The sequence below is a fragment of the Crinia signifera genome, chromosome 12 (genome assembly GCF_055691185.1).
Source record: "Crinia signifera chromosome 12, ASM5569118v1, whole genome shotgun sequence".
NCBI classification, from domain to species: Eukaryota; Metazoa; Chordata; class Amphibia; order Anura; family Myobatrachidae; genus Crinia; species Crinia signifera.
This window is the reverse complement of record NC_139228.1, coordinates 51,960,146-51,980,523: the sequence shown is the minus strand read 5'-3', so window position 1 is coordinate 51,980,523 and position 20,378 is coordinate 51,960,146. Positions and strand designations below refer to the sequence as shown.

Below are 20,378 nucleotides of genomic sequence, written 5' to 3'. Positions count from 1 at the left end.
GAGACATCTTTGCCGGTGATCTCTGTGATTTGACCGGCGGCACATCAGATTTGCTAAATCTTATGTGCGGCCGGGAAGGGGACACAGAGGCGGCGGATGCCGGCTAGGGAGACGGGCAGGGGGGCAGGGGACACCGGCAAAGGGGTCGTAACGTAGAGGCGGGCAGGGGGAGCTAGGAGCTGTCAGCGCTGGGAAAAAAAAGCCCATACAATGGATGGGCAGCCTGTGATTGGCTGAACGCTCTCTCAGCCAGTCAGCAATTGGCTGAGAGAGCGCTCAGCCAATCACATGCTGCCCATTCATTGTATGGGCTTTTTTTTTTTCAGTACTGACAGCTCCCGGCTCCCCCTGCCCGACTCTATGTTACTGCCGCCTCTGTGTCACTGTCCCCCGCAGCGTCCACTGCCTCTGCACTACTAGCAGCGCCCCCCCCAGCCGCCTCGCAGCATTCCCCTCACGCCACCTCGATGTCCCCCGCCCCCCTGCTCCCTCCACCTTGCAGCTCCCTGGGAGTTGCATATGATACATCGCATGCGATGTATCATTTGCAAAACTTGGCACATCAAGTGCCAAATCGTGTGTCCCTCTACCGGGGAGCTGCAGGGCGAAATCAGGTCTGAATTGTCCTTAGGACAAGTCGGACTAATGTATTTGGGTCGTTTGCGGGATGTAGAGTGTTTTTGTCGGGTCGGGACTCGCCTCTGTGGGGGGTCTTCTGTACTTGATCAATTTAAGGTTTCCAGGGACTCCTTCAAATATCTGGGAATTCGTATACCAGGAAACCTATTCAGATAATACCAATTGAACTTTACCCCAATAATTGACAAAATGATAACCATGTTGGAAAATAGGAGGAATCTACCACTATCCATGATGGGCAGAGCAGCAGCTTTACAATCTATCATTTTCCCGAAACTGTCATACTGCATTCAAATGTTACCCATAAAACTGACAAGAAAAGACATCGCCAAATGAAACACAAGCTTCTTCAAATTCTTATGGCAGGGGAAAAAAACACGTATGGCCAGGCATAAGACATTCATTAAAAATGCACAGGGTGGGCTGGGGGTCCCGAACATAATGGCATTCACTCAATCAGTATTTCTGCGCTGTATTTTAGATTGGTTACATAATAGCCAGTCCTATACTCACAAGGCCTCGGAAGGTGAACTGGTGGCTCCATTTTCTATTGCAGAATTATTACACATGCTGCAAAAGAGACCTGGGCCCTCAGGGGCGTAACTAACTATTTATCGCCACCCCCCACCGCACGTTTATTCGGCGCCCCCCACCTAAACTGCCCCCCCTTCTTACCTGCGGTCTGCGTCCGACTCTCGCCCGGCTCTCTGTCGGGACCTTCCTGACGTCACGGTCCCGGCCGGCTCCTGCTGCTACAATGAAAACAGACTCTTAGAAAATGGCTGCCCCCATACTGCAGACAGAAAACTGTCTGCAGTATGGGGGCAGCCATTTTCTAATTGTCAGTTTTCATTGCAGCAGGAGCCGTCCGGGACCGTGATGTCAGGAAGGTCCCGACAGAGAGCCGAGCGAGACGCAGACCGCGGGTAACTATAGCCCCGCAGCCCCCCCGGCGGCGCCCCCAATTTCTCTGCGCCCCCCGCCACCGCGGGGGCTGCGGAGCTATAGTTACGTCACTAATTCTGTTTGGTTCTGTTTTGGGCCCTAATTCTGTTTGGTTCGCTAAGCAGCCCGCCTACATGCTGAATGTCCCCGCCAACACTGCGAATGGATGTTTTGCATAAACCATCGCCGACCATCGAATGATTCCTGTAGTGCTTGCTAATCTAAGTCAGTCTCTGCTGCCTTAAATCAGTGGCTACCTGCTCCAAGAACTGGGTGGGCAGCTGACATCCGGTGACGCCAGCTGCCCACCCCGGCAGGCAAGTGGCCGCCCCTGTTGACATGGGGATGCCCAGCGATTTCCTGGGAGCACCCAGAAATTTAGTGGGTACGCCCAGGAAATGCAGGGCATTAGCATGCGAACGCCCTCTGCCGACCTCCTACACGCCCCCCCCGCGCACGCGAGCACTGTGGAGACTATGCAAGTCTCCAAAGGCACCCACATAGAAGCCCAGCACATGCGCATAGGTGAATATGCTCCTGCGCAGAGCTTCACCATCGAACTCCGCGTGCGATCGTACAGATTAGTTTGCTAATCAGAATCAGGGCCCTGGTGTAATGGAAGATGTGGAAACAGAGTTTTCAAAGATTTTTTGAGAACCTGTCTGCTGGTTCCCCCTTAGGTCCTGATTCATACCTGCTAGCTGTGCTCCAAGTATTCCGAGCCCAGCGAGCAGGTCAACGCCGTTGTAACATGATCCGTTTGCAAAGGGACCCCATACGTGCACACAGCGTACCATGTGCATGCATTATCGTCAGGGCTGCGAATTTCTAGTCATGCGTATGTGTCTCAATTGGGCCCTTTGTAGCTACAGCGGCCTCCTTTCATGGGATAGATCTCCTCCAGATTCTGGAACATCTGGTGGAAGTCACCTGTGGCCAAGTGTGGATATACTGTATGTAAACCCTGGACTATTGGGTTGCCTTGAGGACCATGTTTGGGAACCCGCTGGCATAGGGTGTTGTCACGGTAACACAGGAGATGCACAATTCTCTAGATCCCGTAACAGTAAGATTCCCCTTCCCTTCTGGATCTAGGGGGCAGATGTATGATCCGTCGTTATGGGGGAGAAGGGGTATCAGCGCACGTTATGTGCACTGATACCGCTTCTCCCCCATGTATGACGGCGCCAGCATGCGGTAATGGACAGGGGCGCTATGCGCCCCTGTCCATATCGGCGCTGCTATCAAAATGATAGCAGGCCGAATGTATGAACAGTCAGCATCGCTGACCGTTCCGCACGAAGCCGGGTTTGGCTTCGCCAGCATCAGGCTGGCGAAGCCCTATCTAAACAGCAGGGACAGCGCTGTCCCTGCTGTCAGCTGTGGGCTGCGCTGGGGATCTCGCGTGAACAGCGAGATCCCGCGCATGCCCAGTGCGGCCGGCCGGGGGACAGGAGATAGCGCATCAGTATTAACTGATGCGCTATCTCCAGAAAGGGACATCGCCGGAGGGGGGAGTTAACGCTCCCCCGCTTTGGCAGACAAGATGTTAATACATCTTGTCGATGTCCCTTCCTGCTTCGCCTCGCTATTGAGGCGAAGCAGGAAGTATCATAGCGGCGCGATAAGCGCTGCTATGATACATCTGCCCCATTATTCCTTGCCCACCAGACTTTACAGCCATCTGCCTGCGGTCCCATAAGATGGGATATGGTAATTGGGTCACCAGCAAGTTGTTAGACAAACATTAGGTCGACATGCATACAGGTTGACATGAGTCTAGGTCGACATGGGTTAGGTCAACAGGCTCATTTGGTCACCAGCAAGTTGTTAGACAGTCATTAGGTCGACACTATAAGGTCGACATGCATTTAGGTTGACATGTGTCTAGGTAGACATGCAGGAAGGTCGACATGAGTCTATGTCGACATTGGTTAGATCAACAGGGTCATAAGGTCGACAGGGTCATTAGGACAACATGGGGTTTTCACTGTTTTTTTAAACCGACATATGCCGACAGGTGGTATTTCATGAACTACCATCAGAGCGGACACGGTGCACTTTATGCTGTGTACATGTCGACTGTGACATTCGGGTAATAAAACTGTGAAAACCCCCCATGTTGACCTAATGACCCTGTCGACCTAACCCATGTCGTCCTAGACTCATGTCGACCTTCCTGCATGTCGACCTAGACACATGTTGACATAAATGCATGTCGACCTAATGGTGTCGACCTAATGACTGTCTAACAACCTGCTGGGGACCAACCAATCCAAACCCCACAATACATCGCACCTGGTGTCTTTTCCCGGTGGCTGGTTTATAATACCCCTTTTACACCAAAATCCCTGGTCGGACCCTGGTCTTTGAACACGGGAGTTTCCAGGGTTGGACCCAGCTTCATACCCAATTTACACAGCACTGTGACCCAGGTCGGACCCAGGTCTGCACCGTTTACACTGAACCTGGGTCAGCACTGCTTTTCCCTATGAATGACGTAAAAAATGTCTATTTTAGGACTGATAAACTGGCATCCAACTTTCCCTCAATGATTTTAAATAAAAATTAAAAGACATGACAAGTTAGCATTGAAAAATGTTGGTTTGTTTATTTAGTAAAATATTTTTCAAAAAGTTTTATTCAGTGCTCAAGCGCACATAGCGGTATAAAGGTGCAGCATCACCCATGTGCTCTCCCCAGCCCCCTCCCCTGCAGCAGCAGACCAAATCTCCCATGTGCTCCCCCCCCCCCCCCCCAAATAATAATAATAATAATAATATAAATGATACTGCATCCAATTATGATTTCTGTGTGCACTGCCCGTATCCTTCCTGGCTGCTGTCTTTTGCCACTGCAGCGCACTGTGGAATGGCGTCCAGCACTTCTGGTATCCTTTCAGCACTACCCGGATGTCCCAACCTGGGTTGGGACCATTTACACCGCCCACGACCCAGGTTCAACCAGTGTTCAACCCTGGTCAGGACCTGGGTAGGAGACCAGTGTTACTGGACCTGGGTTGGCCCCTTTTACACCAAGGCTGACCTGGGTCCGACCTGGGTTATTCCTTGGTGTAAAAGGGTATAACTGAACAATAGATGATAAAGGTTATTCCTCATCTTTTGTCCACACCGTCCGTAAGCAATTACAGGCCGATCATTTTATGGCCCTTGTCCCATTACTCTTCTACAGTATATAAAACTATCCGCTTCCATGTTTTCTTGTGTTTGTGGACCCTGTCACGCTGGTAGCTTTTGTGCTTTATTGATGGTCTTGGATAAGCATGTGCCATGTACCGGGATCAAAGTATAATCTGCAAGAGATCTAGCAGTTTGGTTCTTCAGGGTGAGCAGGCGGATCACTTCTGATATGACTGGTGCGCGCACACACACAGGATGAACCATGGTCCACATCCATCAAGCCCTGCAACAATGTAATAGATTGTGACTGGATTAATCTCCTGAATGGCCGTTGTTGTTAGGCTGGACATGGCAATATATGGACAAAGAAGAACCTTTGGGGGCTGTGGCTAGGATATGAAAAGACCCTGAGTCTGCCACAACAACCATAAGCCAAAACAAACTATTACACGGCTGTAATAAAGTAATTTATACTTTTTATAGTCTCTGTGGAGTTACACAACAGATTACACACAGTATGTCATATGCTGCTTTATTCAGTAAAGTCATAATAAAAGTGTAGAAATGACTGTTGCATAATATTTTTTACTGGGGCCTGATCTCTGGGTGCTGGGACATAATCCTGAGTAATACTGTTCTGGGCTTATGGTCAAACAAACTGTAGGAATCCTATTTTTGTTCCAGTTGTGTTCCTGCCATCATCCGCACGAGGGGAGGGAGCCAGTGAGAGGATAGTTAGGGGTGTGTGGTAATAGAGGTAACCTGTCACAGTCTTCTGCTTACTGACAGGAGTGGGGGCGTAAGTAACATACCCTCCAACATGACCCATTCCATTAGGTATAAAATGCTCTATTCCTGGACTTCCCTGCCAGTGGCAATTACAGAGGTGGGACTCCAGCACAGTCCAAAATTCAAAGAGGGGGGGGTCACATCAACTGCCAGTGAGTCCAGGATAGTGATGTTTGAGGTGGCAGTAAGTGTGGCTCCACTTTTTGAATATTAGACAGCAGGGCCGGACTGGGACCAGAAATCAGCCCTGGCATTTTGAGCACTCAGGCCCGGCTGCAGCAGACGGGCACCTTGCGCGAAAAGGGGGTGTGGCCTCATGGTAAGGAGGTGTGGCAACACAAAAAGGAGGCATTACACATTATAGAACACACTGTAATGACCATTACACATTATGGAACACAGCATTATGCCCATTACACATTATGGAACACACTGTTATGCCCATTACACATTGCCGCACACTGTTTTGCCCATTATATATTATGACACACACCGTAATACTAATTACACAGTATGGCACACACCGTGATGTCTATTACAATCTATGACACAATCCTCATGCCATTACACATTATTATGGGCCATGGCAATTATTCCTGCTGGCTGGAGTCTGGATGCACATTTGTCTTGTCTCAGCCACAGACAGCAGAGATAAGTCAGAGGTGCGCAGGGTAGGGGTAGTGGCAGGAATCAGTACTAGCCACAGCATGAGCACGGATCCGCCTACACGTGGATGGCCCGGTACAAGTCCACCTCTTCCTGTCATATTACAGGTATTACACAGCAGAGTAATATGGCGGGAAATCCTCCCACCAGCAGCATTACTATGCCAGGTGCTTTGCCGCTAAATAATGGCTGAGGGCCTCAGGGGGCAGTGAGAACACAGAGAGTGAGAGTGTGAGATGGAGATAATGTGGGGGAGCATGGGGCAGCATTCGCAGGACAGGGACAGAGCTGTATGTGGGTATGAGGGGGCACTATGAGCTGGGCACTGGGAGGAGGTCATGGGGCTGCACTGAGGCTATAATACAGCATAAAGGGATATACAGCGCTGGGTACATGGGGGGAGAGGTATGAGGCCTGAGGTACCAGCCTGGTAATCCCTGCAGCACAGCTGGATAATGGTGACATTACAGCACAGCACCCAGGTATCTGCTCTGTATAACCTGTAAGCGCCTCATTATGTCTCTGTACATCTCCCACTGCCGCTAACTCACCCGCACTCAACCTAGTGTTAGCGGCAGCTCACTCGGTCTCATTGACCGGCCTGCCAATCTGCCACAGACAGGACAATTTGGTTACAGCCGTGGGGGAGTCTCTTGGAGTACAAACCGCAAGAAAATGGCCACCGCCATATAAGAACACAGAGACGTCACAGCGGACTGGTAGAAGCGATAATTGCCCCTGGGAGAATGCAACTTTCTGAACAAAATCGGCCCACAAGGTCATCGGCCCTTCTGGCATTTTGCCAAAAGTGCCAGATGGTCAGTCCAGCCCTATTGGACAGTGGTGCAGTCCCAACTCTGTAACTGCCACTGGCAAGGAAGTCCAGAGGGTATGAAGTAAGCTGCAGGTGAGACTATGGGGCCCATTTATCAAGTAAGATTTGCGGCTAAATCTCCGAAAACACCCGTTTTCGGGGGTTAACCGCAAATATTATGTATCACTGAAATGTATTAAAGGGGACCGCAGCAGGAATCTCCGATCCCTGCTGCGATCCCCCCTGCATCGCCGCCGGCCGCATCCCCCATAGGTTTCTATGGGGGATGCACCCCTGAGCTATCGCCATTCTGATATGGTGGTAGCCCATTGTAGCCTATGGCTACACATCGCACTGCCTGAGCAGGGCAGTGCGGTCAGAGAGGTCGGCGGGGGTCAGCGCATAACCGCGCATGCGCAGACCCCCCGGCTTCCGGGTCATGGCTTCCCAGGGACGGGCTCCTTTCGGAGCCCTGTCCCTGCGCCGCCATAATGATAAATCCAGGCGGTATCAGATGATACCGCAATGCGATGCCCATCGATGTCATCACGCCGGCATCGCTATATAATGATAAATGCTACCCTAAGACTGCTTTATGTACATGGGGGCCCATATAAAATACTGCTGTGGCCTAACTAATACCTAGTTACTCCTTTGATAGTCAATGCAATATAGAGGTTGCAGCTGGTTATAATGAGCCCATAATCAGGACCTTATGGGGGGGAGGAGAGGGTTCAGTTCGGTGCCGGATATTCTGACAGTTGAAAAAGCAGCACTTTTTCACCATTTTTAGGTCGAATTTACATTTCACTTATTCAAATAAAGTGCAATTTTTTTTCACTGTAGTAAAATCCGGCACGGTCAAAAAACATGGATCGACAAATTACTCACCAATCCATGTGTTTTTGACGGAACTGCGGCCATTTTCATCATGCTTCAACAATGCAGTTTCGACTTTAGTGGCGAAACATGACTAAAAACCAGCCAAAAAATGTGCACTTACACTTTACAGGTTGTGTTTGAAAAATGTAAATTAGGTGCTGACTCGATAGTGATTTATCTCTCTCTGCTTTATCACTCCCCAAGAGCCCTCCCCCCCCCCCCCAACACACAGATGCACACATACTCCCACCCCCAGCCGTGTTTGCCGCCAACATATTTCTGTAATGTGTTTGTACCAAAACTTTGAGATGTGATTTATATTTGTTGCCTGAGAAATACATCCCTCTATTGCAACATGCGCTGGCAGCGTCTGATTGCAGGAATGTGGCCACTTAACACATTTATTTAATTGGAAACACGGTGTAATCAGTTGTTCTGTTTCCACATTGTCAGCAACGAAGGGAGGAGGCGGTGGTGGTGGCTATCGCTATCTACATGGAGATGAGTGTAACGCTCCTGTGTTATATGCAGGGTAATATGCACAACCCGGTATGTTCCACGGTGCCCTCAGGCCAGCCCTAACTGGTTTATTACCAGTAGCCTGTAGCAACCAATAAGCTTTGGGCTAGTACAAATTGCACCAATGAAAGCTGATATCATATTGGTTGTAGCATGTTTGCAGTAAGACTTTTGTCACTGGGAAGTGAACTTCATTACCATCTCAAGGGACAAAGCTGATCCTCCATATGGTCCATCAAGTGAAAGCTCTGCAGCCTCCACCTGCATTAAGTACAGCTAGGACATATTCCTTATAGACATCCTTACTTTTGTTATAGGCAGACTCTGTGGCGCCCCTCTCAGATCCTGGCATCTTAAGCTGCTGCCTAATAGTAATGCCAGCCATGTGTACATATATACAATTATGATTCCGTCAGCCCCCCCATGCAGACCACATTTGCTATGCTGGGAAACACCACCAGAAACCATGGAACCATCGTCTAGATGGTGACGCTGTTATTACCCCTGGTAACGGACATGTTTTTACTTCCCTTGCAGATATTGATGAGTGTGCCAGCGATTCCCACCACTGTAATCCCACGCAGGTGTGTATAAACACAGAGGGAGGCTACACCTGTTCCTGTACAGAGGGATACTGGCTGCTCGAGGGCCAGTGCTTAGGTGAGTTGTGTTTCGGAACCATTGTAGACATTGGCTTTGTTCTGTCTGCGATGTAGAGATTACTTTACCACCTCCATTCTATGTATAATACCTGTGTACCGTTATTAGCATGCCTGCAATCTGAGCACATGAGAATTTTGCTGTTACAATGTGGACGGTGTACAGTATGTTCTGTCTGTGGTGCGTCTGTTACGCCGGATCCAATTGGAGTCTGTCTCTTATGCACAAAGGAAATCATTGTCTTTTCTTTGTAGAGTTTATCACAAACTTCCACTAAGAATTTTGCTGAATGTACAATGATGGCGTTTGTTACTGCCGTGCAGGAGAAATGGAGGCTGGACCTTTTAGAATGGTTCCAGAAGTGGGATTAATCCTGCCAGGCTAAATCCCAATGTTTGTTATATTACAACTTTTATTGCCAGAATCTTGATGAAGTTGTGTTCTGCTGTTTTACGGAGAGTGAAGGCCGTGAACTTCCTGTAGGCCTGATTCAGAGATGTGTACTAATGCTGCCGAGGCTGCAAATTGGTGTGCAGCAGCTGTGTGAACTTTGTCATGAGGTGTGACAAATTCAGGGGGCGTGGCCAAATTGGGGCATGGCTATACCACCTTACCAAAAAGTTTAAAAAATACTATTTGGTACTTGTTTCCTAGCACGTTTTCCATCGCATCGCATACCATAAGCCATACAATGGTATGCGATGCGTTGCGATTTTACGCGATGGCAGCCGATGTTATAAAATTTTAAATTGTATACCATCGCATTGTATGCCATTGTATGCCATATACAATGGTATACGATTTAAAATTGTATAAGCTCCCTAATGGGTGTTTTCAATGTTAAATGGGCCCCTATAAGATTATTAATTGTATAAGCACCGTAATGGGTGCTTACAATGTTAAATGCACCCCCACGCCACCCCCACTATCAACGCCAGTGCAGCGAGCCCGCGAGGGGCGGTGGTACGCGTCCTCCGACCTTTTCATACCCCCCCCATCCACGTCACCGTGGAGTTGATTTTAGATCGGTGGCGAGCTCAGCGAGCCACCGAGCCCGAAGCGTGGCGAGGGGACGCGGAATACATGTAAAGTAATACGCATCCCCTTGCAGGGTGCGACACGCTTCGGGCTGGGTGGCTCGCCACACTATATAAAATCAACTCCACGCCGACGTGGATAGTGGGGGTATGAAAAGGTCAGAGGACGCGTATCGCCGCCCCTCGCTGGCTCGCTGCGCTCGCCACGCTTCGGGTTGGCGTTGATAGTGGGGGTGGCGTAGGGGTGCTTTTAACATTGAAACACCCATTAGGGTGCTTATACAATTAAAAATCGCATCGCATGCGGGTATATTGCATGCGATGCAATACAATGCATAAGATGCCATATGACTGAATATCGTGGGCGCCGTGCTAGGAAACAAGTACCTACTATTTTACAATTGGTTATTCCTGAAATACATATTTATTGGTTCTGTCAATATATCTGAGATGTATTTCCCACACAGGGAACTGATTGTAAACCTCCTCTGGGCTGCAATGCGCAGACACTGGTATGGCTCCAAGTGACTTCCAGATTTATATTTATCATTGTCTATCAGTGATGTTACTAACTGTGAATTGATTGGCTTCAGTATAATGAAGGTGTCCGTGTGATAGCTAGTCAGTGATACCGAAGTATGGACCGATTGCCCCCCCCCCCCCCCCATTTATACAATGTTTCATTCTCCTTATCCAATCACTTATAACATTGAAAGATTCCACCCATTATATAACTTTATGAGGTGAGCCAGACAATTTTCTCTGTAAGGTCCCCTTAGTACCCCCCCCCCCCCCCCCCCCGCCACTTGCACAGAGGTGGGATCTTGTGTCACTGAGCCCCACTGTCAGGTGATATCGGAGCTTTGTGTTCAGCCTATGGGGCAGATGTATTATGCCTGGCAAAGAGAACAAGTGGAGATAATACACCAGCTAATCAAGTCCTAAAGCTGCCCATACACGTCCTGATCCCGGCATGCGTTCTGGGCTAAAATAGCATCGCATTGCATTGCATGCCTTGTGCATGCAATGCGATGCGATAAAAAGCAAGTACAAAAAGTATGTGCACAACATACTTTTTGTACTGTGCGATGAGATGCTGCGGGAGCGCGCATTTTAAAGCACACATTGCGGGGCCGGAATCGGGACGTGTATGGATAGCTTAACTGTCATATTTCAAACATAGCTGATTGGCTGGTGCGTTGTCTCCTTCGACTTTATCTCAAGTTTATCTCTTTGCCAGGCTTAATACATCTGCCCCTATGTCTGATAATGGCTGCTGCCTTCCAGCAATAGCACAAGTCAGAGACACATTAGAGCCAGATGTGCAGACCGCGTGTTAATGAGGAACATGTGTGTGCCTGCCCCAGGGTGAGCAGAGTTCCTATGTGTAACATGTACAGATGCGCAGACCACGTGTTAATGGGGAACATGTGTGTGCCTGCCCCATGGGAGAGCAGAGTTCCTATATGTAACATGTACGGATGCGCAGCTGCTTGGTCTTGTGGTCTCCTCAGTGTCCAGGTCTGGCCCTTGTTACATGATTACAGGCAATGATCTGATCTACATCCTGATAATCTGTCACTGGACTTCTGAGGGCCGGATAGAGATTTACCCCTTGTTTATCTCCGGCACGGCGATAGCTTCACAGACTTCCGCTGAATGTTACATTGGGCGCATGAGCCAAGATCCCTCCCATTCCCTCTCTATGTGCAGATTTTCCAGCTAAAGGGGAGAGTAAGTAACACAACTTTCCTCATTACATTCCTCACGGCAGTACTGATGGTGTAATGGTTAGCAATACTGCCTCACAGCACTGAAGTCATGGGTTTGATTCCCACCGTGGCTCTAACTGTGCGGAGTTTGTATATTCTCCCCGTACTTGCGTGGGTTTCCTCCGGGTACTCCGGTTTCCTCCCACAATCCAAAAATATACTGGTAGGTTAATTGGATCCCAACAAAATTAACCCTAGAATGTCTGTGTGCGTGTACATGTGGTAGGGAATATAGATTGTAAACTACTCTGGGGCAGGGATTGATGTGAATGATCAAATATTCTCTGTAAAGCGCTGTGGAATATGTGTGTGCTATATAAGAAACTGTTAATAATTAAAATAAATGACATATTAAGATTTTTAAATATTTTTTTGGATTAATACATTAAATATTGCATATTCTTCATGATTCTTATTGAACGTGCGATTCTGTGAGGTAATGCTACATACCTCTGTGTACTTAAGTTTGAAATATTTTGCGTGGAGACCCTAAGGACTTTATATGGTACTTGTGTATTATCAGGGCGCCCGGCGTTGTCACCGTAGCCGGTGCCGTGATAATACAGGAGGCAGCAGGGTGGTTTATACTTACCTTCCTCCGGCCTGGGCACCGCGTCGATCCCCGCTGACTCCCCGCAATCAACGGTGACTCCCCAGCAGTCGCATTCAGTCCCCCTGCTCCGGCACTCACAGTGGACACTGTACATTAATCAGCATAGTGCCGCTGGCGGCGCATCACATGGTTTCCCTGCTCCCCCAGCAGCACTACGCTTATTGCGTACAGCGTCCATGGCGAGTGCCAGAGCAGGGGGACTGAATGCGACTGCCGGGGAGTCACCGTGGATTGCGGGAAGTCAGTGGGGATTGACGCGGTGCCTGGGCTGGAGGAGGGTAAGTATAGACCAGCCATTTTACCCCCACTATCCACATCATACCCCCAGTATCCACGTCGGCATGGAGTTGACTTTATAAAGTGTGGCGAGCGCAGCAAGCCACCGAGCCCGAAGAGTGGCAACCACAATGAGCCCCGCGAGGGGACGCGGATACGTGTCCGCTCGCCACACTTTATAAAATCAACTCTACGCCGACGTGGATACTGGGGGCATGATGTGGATAGTGGGGATTTTAAGTGTTGTGTATTTTTAGGGCTCCAGAGCCACTTATGTAGTTTACGTAGCCAGCATAGTTCTGTATTGGTAATCTCAATACACCACTACGTAAACTACGTAATGGGTGCCCTGATAATACACAAGTACCCTTTATATTTATTCCTTTGTGGTGGCAGAGAAATTGTGTATTTATTGGTAAATGACTGAAGTGCGCACCAACATCCAGCCATCCTAGTTTGCAGTGTCCGAGGGTAGGCTGCACCTGTGACATCTTTATGTCAGGCAAATCTTGCTGACTGCTGCAGGACTGCTATATGTGATGTCACAGCAGCTTAAACAACAGAAATGTGAATGTTCAACTATACTCTGTAAAGCACTGCAGAATATGTGTGCACTATATAAATGACTGGTAATAAATAAATACTGTAACAATGGTAATATATGTATCTTACAAGTCCGACTAAATGGCACTGGAGTCTGTGAAGGATTGTTAACCTACAACAATCTAGAGAAATGTGGCGATATAATGTATTGTTGTATTTTGCACATGGTCTCAACACTGGGGTGATGACAATAAGTGAATTCTGCAAGATGGTATTGTGTTGGGAATTGTTTATGCCAAGAAGCAGAGAGAAGCATCTGAAATAATAAATATGTATGACAGGGAGAACAAAGACAGCACTGTTGGACAATGTCCCCATCTCTCAGATACATATTCCGTCTCCAACACACTCCATTCCTCTCTCTGTTATGTCACTCCCTTCCATGCAGCACTCTCACCCAGTGGCAGCAGCAGAAGTGGGTGCAGCGCAGTCGAAAATTCAAATAGGGGAGTCACACCCACTGCCACTCCAACCACTGACAAACATCACCCTACAAGAATCACCGACAGTGGGTGCGGATCCCCTATTTAGATTGTGCTGCAGCCCCACCCCTGGACTGCCACTGCTCTAATCTGTCCTCCATCTTTGTATGTTGGCTTTTCTTCATTACCCTTTTCTCTATACCGGTCATATTCTTTCTTCGCACCATTTCTTTTTACTCTCTATACTGCAGATTTCACATACAATACACCAACCTGTCATCTACAGAAGTTCTCTGATGACTCTGCTATTGTGGGTCTTATTGTAGATGGGGAGTACAGAGAACTTGTGCAGAACTTTGCTACCTGGTGTGTGGAGAACCATCTTCAACTTAACACAAGGAAAATTAGGGAGCTGGTAGTTGATTTCAGGAAATGTCAGCATACCCCCCCCCCCCCCCCCCCCCCCCCAACTCCTGTGAGCATTCAGGGAATGGATATTGAGATCGTAATATCTTACAAGTACCTAGGTTTTCACCTTAACAATAAACTGGACTGGTCTGATAATTCTGCCGCTCTATATAGGAAGGGGCAGAGTAGACTTTATCTGCTGAGGAGACTGAGGTCCTTTGGAGTGCAGGGAGCGCTCCTGAAGACCTTCTTCAACTGTGTAATGGCATCGGCCATATTGTACAGAGTGGTCTGCTGGGGCAGCAGTGTTTCAACAGCCGACAATAAGAGACTAAACAGACTGGTAAGGAAGGCCAGTTCTGTCCTAGGAATGCCTTTGGATTCGGTAGAGACTGTGGGTGAGAGGAGAATGATCAGCAAGATAACATCATTATTGGATAATGCTTCACACCCGCTCAAAAATGTTTTGAAGGATCTGTGTAGCACTTTCAGTGATAGGTTGCTTCACCCTCGATGCTCAACGGAGAGATATCGCAGATCTTTCCTTCCGGCTGCAATTAGAATGTACAACTGTCATGTTCTGAAGAAGACCTGCATGTTCCTGGATTCTTGAGTTATATTGTTTGGATCTTATCTTATTACAGTATGTGTGTTGTTGTTATTATTATGCTATTACTCTTATCTGTACTTGGACCTTGCTGTAACACTGAAATTTCTCCATTGTGAGACGAATAAAGGAATTCTATTCTATCCTATTCCTACTCACTCTAATTTCCAGTTCACATTTTTATCCCCAAACAAGGGAAAGATACATCTGGAACCTCTACTCTAATATACTCCTCTACTCCCAGGCTCCATTAATTAGTGTTTAAAAAAAAAACTGTTGACATACTGTCGACAGGACTCATCTAAAAAATACCTGGATATAATCAACTCACGGAGGCCGTATATTAACAATCCACCGGCTACTTTTTAATGAATAGCTATAAATATCACTGGCCAGTGAAATATATGTTTAATAAATAAATAAAAATGTTTTTTTTATATATACATTGGGGGAAATTTACTAAAGAAAATTTGTAAAAAATAGGTGTATTTGTATCCAGAAATACACTTATTTTTTACATTTAGGGGGAAATTTACCAATATGGATTCGTAAAAATTAGGTGTATTCGTAGGCAGAAATACACCTATTTTTTTACAAATTTGTATTTTCGGGATTTACAATCCCGAAAATAGAACAATTCGTATTCCTAATGATGGGACATTCGTATTTGTATTTACAAATACGAATGTCTACACCATCGATAGGATATGACAGGAATCACCATTCAAAAGAATGGTGGTTCCTGATGTACTAAGCAGCCGTATTGATAATACGGCTGCTAATTGGTGTAAAACAGCCACGCAAATACGACAGGAAAATACACCCTGATGTTCCTGTCGTATTTGGCTTTAGCCTGCACGGATCAGTCAGATCTGTGCAGGCTTTAGTGTAAAAAAAATAGAAAATTAAATAAAAAATAAAAAAAAACGGCGTGGGGTCCCCCCCACAGCTGTAACCAGCACCAGGTTGAAAGAGCCAGGGCCGGTAATTAAAAATCAGGGAACCCGACAAATAGGGGTTCTCCGATTTTTAACAACCAGCCCCAGGTCCGGGGCTGGTTCCCAAAATACGGGGAACAAAATGACTAGGGGTCCCCCGTATTTTAAGAACTAGCCCCAGGCCAAACCAGCCAGCAGGGTAATGCCACAGCCGGGGGGAGACTTTTTATACAAGTCCCCCCGGCCAAAGCATTAACCCTCTGACCAGTCAGCCTGGCCAATAAACTATTGTTTTAAACTGTGGAACTATGAGTCCCAGCAAGCCTCCCCATGCAAGCTGGGACTTGGAGAACCACAAGTCCCAGCCTGCGGGGCATTAAAAGGCCCGCTGGGTCTTGTAGTTCCACAGTAAAAAAATTGTTAAATAAATACACAATGACACCTGAAAAATAAAAATTTAATACATACATTACACACACACTGATACTTACCTATCTTGATCCCGTAGGTAGGTCCCAGAGTCTTGATCCGGTGCCTTGTCCTGGTTCCGGATCCATGTTGTCATTCTTCATCATGTCGATCTTCATGTCGGCGTCGGCGTCAGGTCCGGGTCCGAAGAAATCCATGGTGGACCTGTGGAAGGAAATCCAACTGTGGAAGGAAATCAGAAGCCGACTTTCCTGGCTCCTGATTGGCCACTAGGTGGCTTCTGATTGGCCAGAATTCATTCTTAGTACAGACGCCGAGGAGGAAGGATCTCTGCGGCTCTGACAGTCGGGGAGCTTTGCTGGAGTCGCCGGCAGCGTGAATAAGAAGCAAGAAGATGGAAGAAGGAAGAAGGCCTGGACTACGTCGGACCAAGCCAGAAGAACTTCCATGGAGGACCTGGGTGAGTTGGATTTCCTTCCACAGGTCCACCATGGATTTCTTCGGACCCGGACCTGACGCCGATCGACATGATGAAGAATGACGACATGGATCCGGAACCAGGACAAGGCACCGGATCAAGACTCTGGGACCTACCTACGGGATCAAGATAGGTAAGTATCAGTGTGTGTGTAATGTATGTATTAAATTTTTATTGTTCAGGTGTCATTGTGTATTTATTTAACTATTTTTTTACTGTGGCACTACAAGACCCAGCGGGCCTTTTAATGCCCCGCAGGCTGGGACTTGTGGTTCTCCAAGTCCCAGCTTGCATGGGAGGCTTGCTGGGACTCCTAGTTCCACAGTTTAAAACAATAGTTTATTCATCTTTTTTTTACACCAAAATCAGCTCGATGCCCACCGCCCAGGGGCATCGAGGATAGCACCAGGCTTCAGCCTGGTCAGATTAGTCCTGGAGGGGGGGGGCCTTTATTGGGGGGGTCCCCACTCCCCCAGGACCCCTGGCCAGGCTGACTGGTCAGAGGGTTAATGCTTTGGCCGGGGGGACTTGTATAAAAAGTCTCCCCCCCGGCTGTGGCATTACCCTGCTGGCTGGTTTGGCCTGGGGCTGGTTCTTAAAATACGGGGGACCCCTAGTCATTTTGTCCCCCGTATTTTGGGAACCAGCCCCGGACCTGGAACCTGGGGCTGGTTGTAAAAATCGGGGAACTCCTATTTGTCGGGTTCCCTGATTTTTAATTACCGGCCCCGGCTCTTTCAGCCTGGTGCTGGTTACAGCTGTGGGGGAGACCCCACGCCGTTTTTATTATTTATTTAATTGGCATTTCCCTTCCACGCTGCCTGAACCTTATACGCGTGGGAGACATTGTTTAGTTAAATCGTCTTTGAATGTTCCCTATGTGTATTTTTGGTATATATTAATTTGTCACTATTAAGAGAAATCAAAAGCATTTTGGGTCGACAGGGTTAAGCGCCGGTTCCCCACTTTACAGTCTTCCTACCAAAAGTGCCTGAAACCACTTCTCAAAAGTTCTTACCACAAGCACCTGAAACCGCTTCTCCCAGGATCCTACCACAAGCACCTGAAACCGCTTCTCCCACACTCTCTGGCAGCTGGAACTGTTTCTATGAGGCTGCTGCAACGCCTCTTAATTGTTGTGTACTTACTATGGAACATCTGCTGAAACACCTGGGTAGGCCAATTTGCCCCAGTGCCTGATTGAATGACCACAGGATGGTTTGTACAGGACAAGGGAACATTGGCTGTTCGGAAGGGATACGGTCATTAGGTCTACAACAACTAGGTCGACAAGCATTGGGTCGACACCACTAGGTCGACATGCAGCACGGTCGACATGGGTTATGGTCGATATGGGTCTAGGTCGACACAAGCATTATGTCGACACAAGCATTAGGTCAACATGGGTTAGGTTGACATGGGGTTTTTCACTGTTTCTTGAGCCGATATGTGCCGACAGGTGGTATTTCATGCCCTACCATCCACTAGGGCGTGGCATGAGAATAAAATAGTGTGCCGAGTGTAGCGAGGCACCGTGCCCGAAGCATCGCTTCGACATTGTGTCAAAAAAAGGGAAAAACCCTATGTCGACCTTTTGACTGTCGACCTAGCCCATGTCAACCTAATGCTTGTGTCGACCTAATGTCATGTTGACCTAGTTCCATGTTTACATTGACCCATGTCGACCTTACCCCATGTCGGCCTTGCTGCATGTCAACTTAGCGGAGTCGACCTTGCTGCATGTCAACTTAGTGGTGTCGACCCAATGCTTGTCGACCTAGTTGTTGTAGACCAAACGATCCACACCTGTTCGGAAAGTGAAAGCATGTGTAATAATATGTGCCTTCCATAGGAACATGTACTGTATGCCCAACCTTGAAATGACTGAATTCTCTTAATTTATGAGCCAAATACTGATGCTGCGCTTAATCAAACAATATCCCCCCCCAGATACGATCTCATCGTCATTTGCTGCACTGTAATTAAATTCTGATACTTATATTTGTTCCGCTTCATTGTCACAGATATTATACATTCCTGGGTCCTGTGAATTGTGAATGGGTTGTGGGGAGCTTATTAAGGTGTAAAACAATAAGACCTAATGTTATTTTTACTTTTCAGACATAGATGAATGTCGTTATGGGTACTGCCAGCAGCTGTGTGCCAATGTACCAGGATCATATTCCTGTACGTGTAACCCTGGGTTTGTGCTAAACACCGACAGCAGGTCCTGCCAAGGTATGTGGTGTTCGGAAGGAGCTGCCAGCATTGTGTCTTTTCAATAACGTCTCCTGTGCGATATCAGGGATTAATCTAACTGATACGGAATATTCCAGTAATGCTAACATTCTTTAACCCTTTCTGAGCCATAGGAATAGAGGATGTCGGCCGTCTGCACTTACAAAAAAATAAGCACTTTTATACCTCTAGTTAATGAAAACTTTAAACTAATTGGTCCTATATCGCCGGAATCATGTTGGCTTTGCAAATCATGGCTATTGCGATTGACCCTGTGCTTCAGGTTTCTATGGTACAAAGCATTCTCCCACCCCGTAGCTGAAGAGATTGCGCTCTCAGTGATATAACTGGCTGGTAGTGACTGGATAGGCTGTAATCTCAGTGATATTACTGTCTCCTGGTGACTCTATAGCACAGGTCTTCAACCTGTGGCCCTCCAGATGTTGTGGAACTACATATCCCAGCATGCCCTGAAGGTTTTTGTCATGCACTTATTGGAAAAAATGTGGCAATGCATGTTGGAACATGTAGTTTCACAACATCTGGAGGGCCACAGGTTGAAGACCCATGCCTATAGGCTGCACTCTCAGTGATGTTAATGCCTCTTAGTGACTGGATAGGCGCACTCTCAGTGATGTCACTGGCTCCTGGTGGCTGGATAGGCTTCACTCTCAGTGATGTCACTGGCTCCTGGTGACTAGATAGGATGTACTCCCAGTGATGTCACTGGCTTAGTGACTCTATAAGCTGCACTCTTAGTGATGTCACTGGCTCCAAGTGACTGGATAGATTGTTCGGTACTTGTTTCCTAGCACGGCGCCTGCGATTTTGATTGTATCCATCGGGTCCAAAAAAATTGTGTCGAACGCATTGCATGCAACCAAATCGCATGCGATGCGATTTTTACATCGGAACCAATGTAAAATGGTCCCTGAGACCCGATTTTACATTGGGCCCAATGTTAAATGCCCCCCAGACCCAAATTTTCATTGTATACCCACCCTGATGGGTCAAATGCCCCCCCATTGTTAACACCACCCCACGATGAACGCCAACCCGAAGCGTGGCGAGTACAGCGAGTCCGCGAGGAGCGGCAGTACGCGTCCTCCGACCTTTTCATACCCCCACTATCCAGGTCGGCGTGGAGTTGATTTTATAGTGTAGCGAGCCACCGAGCCAGAAGCGTGGCGAGCGCAGCGAGCCCCGCACGGGGACGCGCAATACTTCACAGGTATTACGCGTCTCCTCGCAGGGCTCGCTGCGCTCGTCACACTATGTAAAATCAACTCCACGCCGACGTGGATAGTGGGGGTATGAAAATGTCAGAGGACGCGTACCGCCGCCCCTCGCGGGCTCGCTGCGCTCGCCACGCTTCGGGTTGGAGTTCATCGTGGGGTGGCGTTAACAATGGGGGGGGGGGGCATTTCACTTGTAAAATACCAATAAGGGTGGGTATACAATTAAAAATCTGGTCCATTGGCCCATTTAACATTGTTCCCTATG

General features: G+C 47.9%; 1 protein-coding gene across 2 annotated transcripts in view; it reads left to right on the top strand.

The window, feature by feature from the left end:
• Window positions 1-20,378, top strand: part of FBLN5 (fibulin 5) — a 59,046-nt gene that overhangs the window by 23,306 nt on the left and 15,362 nt on the right. For both annotated transcript variants that reach the window (XM_083167633.1, XM_083167632.1), the window contains exons 5-6: window positions 8,932-9,054; window positions 18,759-18,875. In XM_083167633.1, coding sequence (XP_083023759.1) covers window positions 8,932-9,054; window positions 18,759-18,875 — 240 coding nt within the window. The remainder of the gene's footprint in view (window positions 1-8,931; window positions 9,055-18,758; window positions 18,876-20,378) is intronic.